This window comes from Rhodamnia argentea, chromosome 7, assembly GCF_020921035.1.
Source record: "Rhodamnia argentea isolate NSW1041297 chromosome 7, ASM2092103v1, whole genome shotgun sequence".
Taxonomy (NCBI): Eukaryota; Viridiplantae; Streptophyta; class Magnoliopsida; order Myrtales; family Myrtaceae; genus Rhodamnia; species Rhodamnia argentea.
The window spans coordinates 2197010-2212058 of NC_063156.1; the positions used below are offsets into that span (position 1 = coordinate 2197010).

General features: G+C 38.6%; 3 protein-coding genes and 1 pseudogene across 3 annotated transcripts in view; all 4 read right to left on the reverse strand.

Annotated features, from left to right (window-relative positions):
- The window catches only part of LOC115754283 (rust resistance kinase Lr10-like), an 87640-nt gene extending 84190 nt beyond the window's left edge, over positions 1 to 3450 (reverse strand). Inside the window, exon 1 of the mRNA XM_030693264.2 lies at positions 3443 to 3450. The gene's annotated coding sequence lies outside the window, so the exon portion shown is untranslated. The remainder of the gene's footprint in view (positions 1 to 3442) is intronic.
- Positions 2151 to 3421, reverse strand: LOC115754295 (annotated as a pseudogene).
- A 631-nt stretch (positions 3451 to 4081) lies between the features above and the next one.
- On the reverse strand, positions 4082 to 4911 carry LOC115754284. The gene has a single exon (XM_030693265.2). It carries the CDS (start codon positions 4892 to 4894, stop codon positions 4082 to 4084), a length of 813 nt encoding a protein of 270 aa, XP_030549125.1. The 5' UTR covers positions 4895 to 4911.
- A 3906-nt stretch (positions 4912 to 8817) lies between these two features.
- Positions 8818 to 12842, reverse strand: LOC115754297 (zinc finger protein CONSTANS-LIKE 1-like). Its single transcript, XM_030693277.2, has 4 exons — positions 12507 to 12842; positions 10268 to 10780; positions 9701 to 9847; positions 8818 to 9255 (listed from the first exon to the last, which is right to left on the reverse strand). Exons 1-4 carry the CDS (start codon positions 12609 to 12611, stop codon positions 9163 to 9165), a joined length of 858 nt encoding a protein of 285 aa, XP_030549137.1. The 5' UTR covers positions 12612 to 12842; the 3' UTR covers positions 8818 to 9162.
- Between the last annotated feature and the right edge of the window lie 2207 nt (positions 12843 to 15049).

Genomic DNA, 15049 nt, shown 5'->3' on the forward strand with positions numbered 1-15049 from the left:
TAGCCCATGAATTTTGACTCAATGTGCAATGTGATCTATGAGCTTTTAATTTATTCAATGTGGACTGTGAGCTTTAGCCCAATATACAATGTGGTCTCTAAATTTTTAATTTGTATAATTTGATCCCTAAACTTTTGGTACATGTTCAATTTAGTCCATGAACTATATGAAAAAGTTCAATTTTGTCTTGATCTTGAAATATCAGAGTCCCTTGGCACTTCGACAATATGTAGTGATCTACAATGATCTTAGAGTTACAACAGTAAAACTGATATGAGGATCAACATACGCCAGACTTTTTAGTTAGTGGAAGCACCATTGTGGCTGCCAATTAGATGAGGTTTAAGTGATGTCTAATCTAGATTTAATACTGTCATGGTATGTTTAGCTTCCTAATTGCTTGATCATCAAGTTGGTCCCATTGCCTTAACTCGTGGGATCCTTTGATGAGTCATCCAAACACTCCTCCATCGGTTTAGGCAAAAGAAAATGGTCGCCAATCCAGTGATGGGAGGAGGAGCCAACCCGAAAACACAGCCCTTATTTTAAAGACTATACCATCAACGTTAATTGAAGTTCATGTCGATTCCGCGCTCTTTCGTTCGTTGAAGCAACGGGCCTTGAGCACTTCACAACGACCACTGCTTAAGCAAAAAACATGATGACCCTTGTAACTGAAGTTAGAGTTCTTCGACCCAAAAAAAAAAAAAGTTAAAAGAGTCCGTCGATGAATAACCAGGCCGGGAAAAGCAATTCCACTTTTGCAATCCCAGGTTGAATACGAGGATATTGCCCAAGAATTGCCAGTGTCATTATTTGGCAAAAGGACATCTCAAGTGTCAATATTTGTGTGCGACGCTCTCTTTAGTGCCAAAAAAAATTTTGGATCACTTAAGTGTCAATTTTCTTTTAAAAAAAGAGTATTTAAGTGCCAACTCTAGTGAGATCGCCGGAATTTCTCACCCAATTGATCAGAAAAAACTGTCCCCAAAAAATCATAAACCTATTGTATGACGATTAATTCAATACTAAACGTTTCAATTGTGCCAATTTAATCCTAAATTTTTAAATTGGTGAATAAACAATTTGAATTCGGGCAAGGCAAATGCTGAGTGACTTTTAAATGCAACAACCACAAATGAAACATTCTGGGGCCTGAGAGTCAATCGACGGAAGAAGAGGGATTCATACCGGAGTCAAAGAGGATGCTTGCAATTATACGTAAGGCAAAGCGAAAACATGATCGAGCAAAACACTGAAAAGAGACGGAAAAAAAAATACGACAAGTTGATGATAAGTATGCGAATTGGGCTCTGAGTTTCGAAATACCTGTCCAAATAGATTCCGACCAGTCTTAAGTCGATAGGGTTTAAAATGGCCCCAAAAACCGGCTCCGATGCTTGCATTACGTCTTCTGGCAAGTCCTAACATTGATGGTGATCGATTCAATCGGGGAAGCATTTCAGAAGTTGTGCATTACCCATCGAGGATCCAAGCTCAAGAAAATTTGTTATGCAGACAACACACGGTCGTCGGTCACGGCTTTCTTAGTCAAATGAAGTTTTTGTTAATCAGACATGGGAGATGAAAAGGTTTAACAAGTTAAACTAATGAAACATGACCTAATATCGAAAGAAACAAAGAAAAGTTCGTAGAATTTTGAGAACACTCAATGGAATTCCTTGTCGGTAAATACCATGTTTTATTTAAGAAAAGGAATATGAGTTCTTTTCGAACATAAACTTCACAGAATTGTTTCTCTTAAGATCGTCTTTTCCATTTTGATCAAAGTCATCTCTCGCGTAAATAAATGGTGTTTACCTTGTAATGTATGCATGGATATTTTCTCTGAAAAAATTCATAAGCCGAAAAAAATTAGCAGGTCTTGGTATTGAGAAACCATGCGCCAGCAGTAGCACGTTAAGTAGCAAGATGGCAAGTTAATATAACAATAATGCATCATTAACTTAAGAGCTACTAGGGTTTATCCTTTCGAAGGAGGATGCAAGACGGTAAAACTATGTAAATTACAATAATACAGCATTAACTAAAGAGCTAGAAGTAATCCCTGTCGACCTAAACTAGATCAAGTGCCTCCCATCAGAAGACTACATTATGAGGACATATAACAAGTATACAAACCTTTTCCAATCAAACCATGCATGATTCTCTAAACATCATCGCTATCTCCAAAAGGAAAACTAGTGGAAACTATATGAGCACTTGATGAAGTTGAGAATGTTTCTAGTTCCCTCTCTGCTTCGTCATTATTAACCGGCTCATCCGGTGGGTAAAAAAGCGGTTTGGGAGGCACTTGAAGTTTACCAATGTCTCCTTCAAGCATTTCTAGGACTTTGTACATTGGAGGCCGATGGTCGGGGTTTAATTGGATACACCAAAGTGCCACTATTATCATCTTTTTCACCACCTCACTTTCCTCTTCTACTACTTCTTCCATTTCAACACTTTCTCCTTTACTAATTTGGTCATACACCCACAAGGGAAAATAGATTTGGCTTGAGTGTTCCGCATTTGCATTTATGTTCTTCCTTCTCCCTGCCATTTCCATGAGCAACATCCCAAAACTATAGACATCCGCTTTATAAGATACACTGCCAATGTTTTTCTAGAACAACTCAGGCGCCATATATCCCAAGGTTCCTCTTGGAATAGTCAATGAGACTATGCTATGATTAGTGGGATAAAGTCTCGCTAGTCCAAAGTCAGAAACTTTTGGTGTGAAATTCTGATCTAAAAGAATGTTGTGAGGCTTGATATCAAAGTGAAGTATTTGCATGTCGCACCCTCGATGTAGATATTCAATTCCCCTCGCTACCCCAAGAGTGATCTCATATAGGCTCTTGTAATTGAGAATCTTATTGCTTTCATCGGTGAAAACGTGCTTATCCAAAGATCCATTTAACATGAGATCGTACACAAGACCTTGTTTCGAGCCTTCAAAGCAAAAACCGAGAAGTTGCACTATATTAACATGGTGAATTCTCCCAATAGTAGCAACTTCACTAATAAAATCTTCACCATTGGCCTTGGACTGCTTCAGAATCTTGATGGCCACTTCATTGCCACTTCTAAGCGTTCCTTTATACACAGAACCATATCCCCCTTCACCTAATTTGTGCTTAAAATTTCCGGTGATCTTCTTAATATTCGAGTATGAGTACCTTATGGGCAAAAAGTTGTTATGAGCTTGCAAAAATTCTTCGACGTTCTTGTCCATTGCCAAGTGCCTTCTTCTGTACTTATAGATCAGAAATATCGCCACAAGCGGCGTCCCAATTATGAATTTCGCTGCACAGAAATACACTGTGGAAAATTTTGATAGGTCAAATTAAATTTTTAAATTTATTTTAGGAACAAATCATTGAAGCTTACCTAGTAATGATGTAAATTCAATAGTTGCCCAAAATCCATAAAGCCTGACACCTGTGGAAGGAACGAATGATGTCAAAAGCAACTAAAGGAAATGAAGTATGGAAAACAAACATCACGAGAAAATAGAGTAGTAACGAGCGTCTTAGTACAAGTTGAATCTTGTTCGAAAGGAATATGAGAAGTGACATGCGTACATTTGCAAATAAATGGAAATTATCAAGCTCCGATTCCCATCGATAATAAACGATACAAGAAACTCCTTTTGCTTTGCTTGTGGTCAACAATTATAGAGAAACAATGACTTATATTTGACAAATCTGCTAATCAGGTGTCTCTTGAATTATTAGTTAAGTGACTAATTAAGGAACAAATTGTCAAAATCGAAACCCCGTGCCAACAAAAAGAACAAGCGTATCTTGAATTTTTTTTTTTTTTTTTTTTAGTGTTCTTGAATTCTTTTCTGCACAAAAAAAATTACCCTTTTTTTGGGTTACATAGGGAGTTTTAGCCGTCATGTGGAAAGGAACTATATTCTAGGCACATCTATATATGCAGATGACTGATGAGTCTTTTTTTGGGGAAAATTGACGCATGGTAACATCTATATTTTGCCACAATTTTCTTAGATATTCAATAGTTCTTTCAATTCCAGTTTTGAAGAGAAAGTAAAAAGTGAAAGAGTACAGAATCATGCTGAATTGCGGTAAAATTTCATTGCCAACCGTTGCTTACCGTTGCCAGGAAAGGATCTGCATCCGGTACGACCATAGTAGACGCTACCGAAATCAAAGAAGCACAAGAAAGTATTCTTCCCTGAAAATACATAAAAGTTGCGATCGAATCCATCGGCCATGATGTTATGAATTAGCTTGTAGTTGCAGGAGCTACTATTAATCTGCTCTTCATCTCCAAAATCATATGATACCCACGCCCATCCGTGAATGGTGCAAAAGTCCCTAACATCCGATGCTTTTGGATGGACCAAAGCATACAAGTTCCAATACGATGATGTGTTGGAAGAATATGACCCGTCAATGCATGGACTCGTGGTGATGTAGGATGGAGAACTAACCGGTTTTGAGCAGTTCACAATGACCAATGAATCTAAGTTGCTCATGAAGTATGGATTCCTTCGATTGTAATAGTACTCATGCCCCAACAATGAATGACTAGGGAGAGACGAGCAGTTATCCTTTTGCAGCCCATCGTCAACCAATCTAATTTTGTTGGTGGAATAATCGATGTGCTGCACATAGAATCGGTCATCCTCTAAGTACATAACAGTGCGATTCTCTTCACAGACCAACTCATGCTCCCAGTCACCGCATTCCTTCGGGTCACTCTTCAATCGAAATGGGTAGCTGATATTGCGAATGTCACCGCAAGATGAGACGACACATCGCGGATTACTCGAAGTGGCATTGCTAATCATCGCTTGCAACAGAAGAAGAAGGAGCTGCAACACTTGATAGACAATCGTGGAGTTGAGAGCATCAATCATGTCTCTATGTCTCTTTGGGCAAAGGGAATCGGTAAAGAATTGCTTGGTGAATGTGGAGAAGGCACCATATGAAGATTGGATCAACCCTGTTGGATTGGAAACTTGGGGCGGCCTTGTCTTATAGAAAAGACCAAGTCACTCGACGGTACAAATGCAGTCAAAGTCAAGAAATTAAGAAATTCGGAACATGGTTTTGTACATTTGATCTTTCTTTCTCCGCGTAGTTGTTGGGTTCACATCCATTAACAAACAAATCCCTCTCTCTCTCCCCCCGTCACTCCATCATTTTACTTTTTCTTCTTCGTTTGTTTCTTCCTTCCTTCTTCTTCTCCAACTTGCCTCTTCACCGCACGAGTCACGATCATAGGAAAATTTGACGTATAGTTTTGAGGAACAAGATCAAAAATAAATACTAGCTTGCCTTAAAACTTCTTCTCCTCCGTGTCGTGACTTAGCACATCAATTTCGACGAAGTACCATGAAACCGTGTCACATAAGTCCTACTCTTTTGTTCTTTCGAATGCAACAACAACTCCGTCGCTTGTTAGATAAATCCAACAATATATTCTTGTCTGCAATGATTTATGATGTTTTTCCAACACTCAAATGGATAAAAATAACAATACAATAGTCTGCAAAAACATAACTTATCATAGACTGAAATCCAATGAGGCTTGCTACACAATTAGAGTAGAAAATAAGCAGGATCTGGAAATATCAGAAAGTTACACGGTTATTTTACAAACGTTTACACAGGAAGGGGGGACATGATCTTTTGATACTATTTTATTGCATTGTCCGGGAGAGGGAGGAAAGAGAAAAAGGAGGTGGAAAAAAAAAATCACGCTGGGCTTTTTAGTTAGTGGAATGATCCACAATGATCTTACAGTTACAGTAGTAAAACTGATTTGAGGATTAATGCACGCTGGACTTTTTAGTTAGTGGAAGCACCACTATGGCCGCCAATTAGACGAGGTTTAAGTGATGTCAAATTTAGATTTAATACTGTCAAGGTATGTTCAGCTTCTATGGCATCCAATGATGAATGTATAATTTGGAGCCAAATAAATTTTTAGGTTCTAGGTTCAAAAAATGAAAAATATACTCTAACAGGTTGGTTTCGGTTTCTAAATGTAACGTGTACGGAACACGAAAATGCTTACCTCTACTTTCCTTTAGCAGTTGTAGCGTTCACTCTCATTTTTCTTAACTAAAAATGAAAAAATAAAAGAAATTAGCAGGTTTCCGGGTATCCTGGAATCGACCCTAAAACTTGAGACGGGATAGATGCTAGGTTTCAAGGTATGACAGGTAGGTTTCGACTTCCAAAAAATGAGGAACCCGATCCGACGGATAGGTTCCAGATTCCAGGTGAAACCCGTAAGGAACCCAAAACTGCTCACCCCTACCAAAAACATGATAACCCCCATGATTGAAGTTAGAGTTCGTCAATGAATAACTAGGCAGGGAAGAGCAATTAACCTTTTCCAATCCCACATCAAGCCGGAATTGACGGTGTCATTGTTTCTATAAATGGATTTGACAATATAGTTCGCATGATTATTTTCACCCGCTACCTCAAGTCTTGAGCCATCACATCCCTTCAAATCGCTCTTTCGACGAAAGAGAGAGCTTATTTTGTGAACTTCGCGGTAAGAGAAGTAGGATCGTTTATTCTTAGATAAGTTAATTCGTATTTTTTTAGATATTTACAATGACGATGGGGTTCCTTTTCCTGAATTGATGCAGACTTTACTTTTAATTGAATCCATGTGAAGTAAAATCGATAGATTCTGATAATTAAGGATTGCATAAACTCAATTCGAAGGAAAAAAGAAACGTCAGGAAATCAAAAGAATTACCCACTCTATTTTGCTATCATTTGAAGAAAACTCTTTAGAGAGAGTCCAATAGAGTTGTAGATTAGATTGAGTGGGTCAAAGCCCAAAGAACAAAAATAGCTTGCCACGAAACTGGATCTGCTACCCTCCCCCGGCCCTAACGAGAACTTCTTTGTTCTGAAATTGCACAAATATAAGTTACTGGTTTCCTGGCCCAAAAGAACTTAATAATTTTCGTTTGATCAGCAGCCCACTAGGAGTTAAACTATTAATTATAGAAAACAAGTTCAATTTAATCCTGAACTTTTAATTTAATTTAGTCCAAAATATTTTGACAACTTGCTAATATAATCCTTTTCGTCAATTTTGGACCAAAAATTGCTGATGTGGATATCAATATGCAGCACTGCCAACCGACGTAGACAATTTTGTGCAATTTCCTTTTTCTGTTTGTTTTTCTCTAAAAAGAAAATCTCATAGAGATACAAGAAAAAGATATTTACGTCGGCATTGTTGATGGCCAATTCTCGAAATAAAGACTGCATTGGCCAATTGTCAAATGGTTTAGGGCGAATGCATGTATGTTATTGGTTTTCTGGCCCATTTGATCTCTTTTTTTCTTTTTTTTTTGGGGGAGCAGCCCATTAAGAGTTAAACTAGTAAGAGTTTCTCTCTCTCTCTCTCTCTCATTAAGAGCCAAATTATTAATTACAGAAAAACTTACCGCATCAAAATGTCAAAGATCAAGTCATAATATAGCTTCTCAATGTTCCCATATCAAGTGCAACATCCTTGACAAAATATCATACATTAGACAAAAGCACTGCTCTCTATGGAGATATCAATTCTAAATTTCTCAATTTAGCTTAGTCCTAGATTATTTGACAACAAGTCGATGTAGTCCTTCCGGTGAATTTTGGCCGGAAATCACTGAAGTAGACGTTAGTCGTCCTACGTGACATGAATGACATTGATATAGATAATTTGTGCAATTTTCTTTCTTTTTCCATTTTTCTTTTGTTCTTTTTTAAAAAGAAAAATTCATAAAAATGAAAATTATTTACATCAACAACGATCTACGTCCATGTTAGTATTTTAGGCCAATTTTGGCCGGAATGAGTACATTGGAAAATCATCAAATTGTTTAAGGCTAAATTGACCGTATTGAAAAATTTAATAGTGAAAGGGCATTCGTACAATAAGTTTAGAACTTTTTTAGTAGTTCCGTCGCTATAGATGTGATTGCATTCAATCGAAAAGGCAAAATCACGCTATCCCCAAAATCTCAAACTAATGATATTCAAATCACAAAATTAAATCTCAAGAAACTTTAGTGAAAAGTTGGTTTTTCTTAAATATTTATTTATCAAATATTGATATGCACATGTGAGTTTTGTTTGAGAAGTCTCACATGAGAAAATTGGTGTGGTGTAAAGCTGTTAATATATTCAGACCGGCCCACGACTCAATGGCTTAAACTTTTAAGTTAATATGGATCCAATTGAATATGTTAATAGGCTAGAACTTAGGCTCCACTATTGGCGATCTCCCTAAATGAAGGTATTAGATTTCTATTGCGCACTCCTAACATCATCGAAATTCAAGTAAAGTAATTTATATTTAATTTATATTTCGGGTATATTAGTGCATCAATGCTTTAGGGGGAACGCATTAAACAAGGACGAAGCCATGGAGATAGAGAATCTATTTGCTTGAGCATCTGAGGAAATGTGCATAATGGGAAACGATGAACCTCTGCTATGCTACTGTAGCAACATGAAACTTCTACTGCACAAGCAAGTGATTGTAGAGTTGTTTTGGTGTCTACAAACATGATCGACCCACACCCAAGATCTGAGAAATTCTTAAGTTTGATAAGAGTCTTGGATAGATCGTGAAGACAAAACCTCTGATTCTCTGTGCTGGAGTCTTTTAGTGCCCGAATATACGTATCATTTTGAGAGTTGAACCGCTTGTTCTTTTGCGCATAAGCGTCATCTTTGTGTGAATGGCCTTAGGAGCAAAATTCATCATTTGGTTCAGACTGTTACTGAAGGCTCATGGAAGAATCCATGCATCTGATGGAAGGACTCACAAAGTAGCAGCACCGATGCACTCGATACATAAACGACATAAGATATATAATGCGAGAGCATCTACATCTTTTTCTCGACCACCCTTTTATTGTCCAACAAACCTATGTACAGATCTTGCCGGCACCTTCTGGTCTATATAGGAGTGTTACTACGGTGGATCTTAGAGAGCAACTAGTTTGCACGGAGTTGGGGATTTCGTTTACAGAGTCATAACCTCAACAAGCCTTCTTCATCGACTTCCCCGGCTCTCTTTTGTGAGGCTAAACTCTCTCTGGTGTTCCTCTGGAACGGCTATTGCGGCCTAGTTTATTGGTAGTCAATGCCCGATATTTTACTGTCCCTTGGGCGTGTCGTATTCCTCGGTCTTTGCAAATCTTCCACGAATCCTGGGTTGACTGTCCGCGAGCGCCTTCCTGCATGCATACTGAGAACAAAACGATCCATTAATGTACTGGGGAAGCCAAGGCACAGTTCTTGAAGGAAATGAGGACAAACGATGCAAATAAGAAATGTGTATGAAACATTTATGCAAAATCTTAGGGAGTTGATTCTCTCTTTTGTGGGCATTCACTTACTGAACTTCTGAAGAACTTCTCATATGATTCTACAAAATGTCCAAAAGGTTCTCTGCATGAGGGATCACTAGTAAGGCAGTGATGGAGTGACGACATATCGGACTTTGCATAAGTCAAGGAAATTACGTAGTATGAGTGTCAGCTATTCAACAATGTCTTCAGTTTTTCCATATTGATACACGGCAATGAATTATGTAGCAACACGATGTTCGGGGGAAACAAGAACAGCCATACTTAAGCCAACATCACATGCAACATTAAAAGCCATGTCAGCAAATTGGTTAATTAATATACCTTGATCTTCCTCCCAAAGTTCCTCTTTGTTTTCTTGTTTCTGTATCTTGAGAGCTTCTCCCGGCGTTCTTCGCTGGTGCAGTTGCTGATCATGATCGGCTGCTCACGTGGAGAATGGATAAGGCTCACATTACCACTACCAAGAGTCTGCCATAAAAACTCAGTATCAATGACCCAGCCCTATCCTGTGGAGATAACCAGAAACATCTAAAAGTTTCTCAGTCCATAGACTTTGTCACATAGCCAATCAATCTCAAATGAGGAAAACGAGTTACCAAAATTTGGTGTCTTCTTCAGGCACAGGCAAACATACATATGCATACAATAGATGACAGCAATCAGAAATAACTAGTGAAACGGCAATAGGCATGAAACAAAGGCAAAATAACTGAGTTTCAGGCCAAAAAAGGATGCATAGAGAAAAAATAGAGTTGAGATAAACCCACACATTTTCAATCTGAGATTTTGAGCCCAAAGTCAAGTGCAGTATACTAGATACAAAACAAAAACTAACTAATGCTGCGAACAGCTAAACTGAGAACATCATGCAAGGTGAATAACTTTGACCTTTATGTCTCCTTCACTGAATGCCCTCCTCATCCCGTAAACAGCTCCAAGATCGAGTCCGGAAAAATCCAGGAAACTTGGTTTCACTGCAGCACCGTGCATCCATTCCATTGAGGTCAGGCTTCCCGAGCTCACACTCTTCTGAAACGGCACATCAAAAGACAACTCATCCTTTAGGAATCCGTTTTCATCTATCCTCACAGGAGGTATCTTTTCATCGAAAATTCCGGCTAGCGGCGCATCGATCCCTGCTTTCTCCAGGAGATCCTTCTTACAGTCATAGAAGACCTCGCTGAACAGCGGGTCATTCTGAAGCGACATAAAATCTGCAACCTTCAATCCTTGAGCCAACACGATGTCTTCCCCACTGGACATCATCGAAATTGCCGCTGTTATCGGATCGAGGCCCACAACCGGTTGTGGCTCTTCTATTATGGGCTCTGGAGCTTTGAAAAGATCCCCTTCTCCACCGAGGTCATATTCCGATATGGCAGAGGCCTGAATTAGGTTGCCCTTCAATGGAAAAGAAATTGGAAAAAGAAACAAAACGTAGGATTAGGAAATTCAAAGAAATGAACATAATAGAAATACAAGACAAGCCCATGACTCGAAAAGATTACCATAGAAAGGAACTTCTCTAGTATGTGCAGAACATGATAAAAAGTATGGCAGATAATAGTTTTTTCTTTTTCTTTTTTGGTCGGGCAGACAATAGTTCTAGGGTACCTACTACTTGAGAAATCTTACTCTTGCACGATTGAGCATGACTCTAAAGCATAAAAAACAGACATCGACAACATTTTGGATCTTCGATGATCAAGCTGCAACGGATGATGGCGATACTTATGGAGATCCTATGCCAATCATCATAATCAAAACTTGGCTAGGCATCATCCTCTTCTACCAACTCCTCATCAGCCTTTCAAGTTGAAAGGCAACTACAAATCTGAAAATTAGTGATTCATTTTTCCTAAATTACAGCCTTAAAAAGCTTCACACGATAAAGGAAGCAATTTACAGTTCTAGATTATCTTGTCATCAGATGCCTCCCTAGCTTCAAGAGGAAATAACTAGAAGAAAAGTTCTGCATGTTTCATCGGTCTCTGTATGTAATTCTGTGCTTATCCATATGTAGCTTAATTTTTTGGGCAGGAGCTGACAGTTGAATGAACTGATTCAAAAGCTAATTTCTGAATCTCGAAAACATATCCATTTGCGAAAAAAATCGCCAAAAACACCACGTGGCAGGAAACAGAGACTGTGCATGTGGTTTTTGTCAAAATCTAATTACTTAACGAGTACCAGATATAGTTCGCTCACTGGAAAGAGCACTCCACTTTAGGCAAAAGCAGAGACCCATTGCAACTCTTTAAATGACTATCAGCTTTCCTTTATATTTCTTTCCATATATGGCGTTTAGAAATTATAATCTCACAGGATATAAACAATCAAGTGGGAAGTTAGCTTTTGCTTTTCTCCAAAAACCATTACTTCCTGTTTTATTGTTCGCTAAGTAAGTGCCTTTCCTTTTTTTCCGTGTACACACAAAGTGCCTTAGAAAGCCAGAGAACCCACCAATTGGGGCCGGAACCCACATCGAAACTTCGAAGCAAATGGAAACAAGCTTATCGAACACGGAACTCTGATACCAAGATTTTTTCCTATCTATATCATTTGTTTCTTATCCTTTTTAAGGTCCAGCATGTAAAGTGAAGTCCAATGGTTTCCACTAATCTCTTTCGTAAACAACCTTTTGCTGGAAAAGGTAAAGAGACGCTTTCGATTACAATAAGTCCAAATACCCTCATGAACAAGAACAGAAAACAGCCATCACATTGCAACATTTTTCTTTACATTTTCATATTACAAGAAAATCGATCAAGTTCCAGACTGAGAAGAGAAGATCAGAAAGGCAAGAGAACACACAATTTCAGTTCTTCTTCAAGCCAATATGAGCAAATAAATCAATGATCAAATGAGTAAGAACTTCTATGCTTCAAACAAGTTCTTCGAGAACAAAACAAATCGAAAGTTACTTTAAGCAAATACCCATTTGATCAACCGAGGCAAGAAGAACAAGTACCAGAAAACCAGCAATATGATTGTAAATTCACACAATCCAAAAACAGAACAGTGTAATAAGAGTAATCATGAAGTACGTATACGCATTCACAGATGTGGAAGAAGCAGCGAGCTGATCACAAGGAGGGAGCGAGAGAGAGAGAGAGAGAGAGAGTACCAAAGAGGCATTTGACTTGTGGGATTTCCAAAACTCCTCAAGCTGCTGAACTTCCTGTGACAAGTTCTGGAAGCAAGGGAACATCAGCCCTGTCTCTGCATACATTTCTGGAAAACCCAAGAAAACCCCCAAAACCTTCACACACACACACACACACAAAAAGATCTTGTTTTTCCAGCACAGAGCTTCAAGTTCTCAGAAGACCAGGACAGAGCAGACAGCAGACACCGCTCACTCGATCGCTTCTGTTTTCGAGGGTGTTGAATAAAAGGACTTCAAGGAGGAAAGAGGGTCTCTTATATAGAGAGAGAGGGAGAGAGATGCAAAAAGGCGACAACTTTGTAATGATGCAATGCAAATTGGGGGGTGGTTTGATCACCCGATGACAAATGATGCAAAAGGACACCCCATTCCCCCTAAGTCGTGTTCATGCTGTTTCTCTACAAAAATTCCCTCTTTTTTTTTCTTCCTCTCTAATTCTTTTTCCAATTTTGAAAAATGGGTATTTTCCTGGATTATCAAATTTGCAAATTGCAGGGGGTGAATGAACGTAGCCGAAAATCGTGGACGTGTTTGGGGTTGGGGTTGGGGCTGGGACAGTGCTCGACTGCTCATCAATCGTCTGACGCGCAGAGCTGGGGCCACCCACCAGCCTTTCGCTTCGCGTGGACACGGAGAGACATTATCGCATGCGCCTCTGATAACCAAGATTCCGATCGTTCTGTGCTTTTGTCATGTTCTGTTTAAATTGGGTGAAATACGCCAAGTCGTATCGATTTCGTCTTAATTGTTCTCGTGACCTGTCGGATTCAAAGAAAAATCTACAAATTAGGAGGGAAAAAAAAAACCTCTCGTTCATCTCGAATTCGATGTGAATCCGTTTAATCGAAAATGAGTATGACGCCTTTTGAAAGATCGAGTATAAAAACCCGATCTTTTATTGGTTAAGTCGATCATACCGCACAAACAATTCCAGATCCAAAATTGTTTGCTAATGTCTTAATCGTTGATCTAATATGAAGGTGAAGAGGCTAATTGTGTGAATTAGTTTAACAGACGATGAGTACTATTATGGTTTTAATTGTATCATATATGTACGAGATTTTAACACCTAACACGAATTGAGACGCGACAATTGAAGAAACAGAGAGGGTCTCTGTCTGAGGGTCCAAAGCAAATTTGCGGTTTCCCAAGTCTGAGCCTAGCAGCTTCTGGACAGGTCCTAAAGGAAGAGACGATCCTCACTATTTAGGCTTACACAAGTCAGGAAGAGTGTATCATCGTGTACCTCTATTCGTAAATAGTAAAAAATAAACATGATGGGCCATGCTCCACTTCGCATGTGCGGGGAAAAAAAAAACAAAACCTATGTACTTATCGTGACATAACTGGATGCCATCGTGTCAGAACACAGGGAATTATTTAATCAACCATAATTCTATCATATACAGATATTGATTTAGCCCGAAACATTTTAACTTTGTCAATTTGATCCTAAATATTTCGGCGAAACTCTAATATAGTCGTTTTAGCCAATTTTCTCCAAAAAATTCTGACATGACAATGTGCCACGTAAGATAGCCGATGATCACTGGATGACAACGTCGCCGATTTCCGGTAAAAATTGGCCGGAAGGATTACGTTGGAATTTCAAATAAAAAGTTAAAATTAAATAAGCTGGTAAATTTGAGAAGATTGGGATTAAACTAATAGTCGTAAAATAAGTTTAGAAATGACTAGTGTAAGTCTCCCCAATATATAGGACTTCCATGTGATGGAGTTGTAATTAATTTAGTTTGGACATTCAACTATTCAGATAATTATTTTCAACCCTCAACCATGTAGGGCATCAAAAGCTCAAATGGTTGAAGCCCTCTTATGTTTCTCACTTTCCATTCTCCTTAACTAGAGTATAACAACAGATTCACCTTCTGCACGGCATGTGCTTTTCAATAAGATGCGTTTGTTTCGTGAAAAAATAATAATTCGAAAAATAATTTCTAAACATAATTGCTTATATCCTTTAATAAACCTCTTGGCCTAAAAAAAGTAATCTTTCTCTATACTAGTCAACGAAATTTTTTTTTCATCGTCAACGAAAATGTTGATTCATAAATAATTGTTGATTAAGAAAAATCCCATTGACTATGACATTTTTTAAGGAAAAAAAATCAAATCAATAACATTCACTTTCTTTTTTTATAATTTTCGTCACTGGAATCTACCCCTTGTTCGCAAGCAGCTTCGGCGACATGATTACTTCATTGTCATAAGTAATTAACTCATGAAAGCCTCGACTATTATTAGCTCAGTGAAATTTGAAGTGTGCAACACACATTCGGTCCAGCGGCCGTGATGGACCCCGCCCCTAGTGGAAATAGCCAAGGGGTCGCTGTCGATCAAGATGGACGAGATGAACTCAAGTGCATTTTTTTTATTCAGCAGCTTGCATTACGACGACTTTTCTTAAAGCAGGGCGCATTCGATTCCCGAACATCACGTAACGAGTCGACCTTCGTAGAAGCAAATCTTGGGAGGAATGA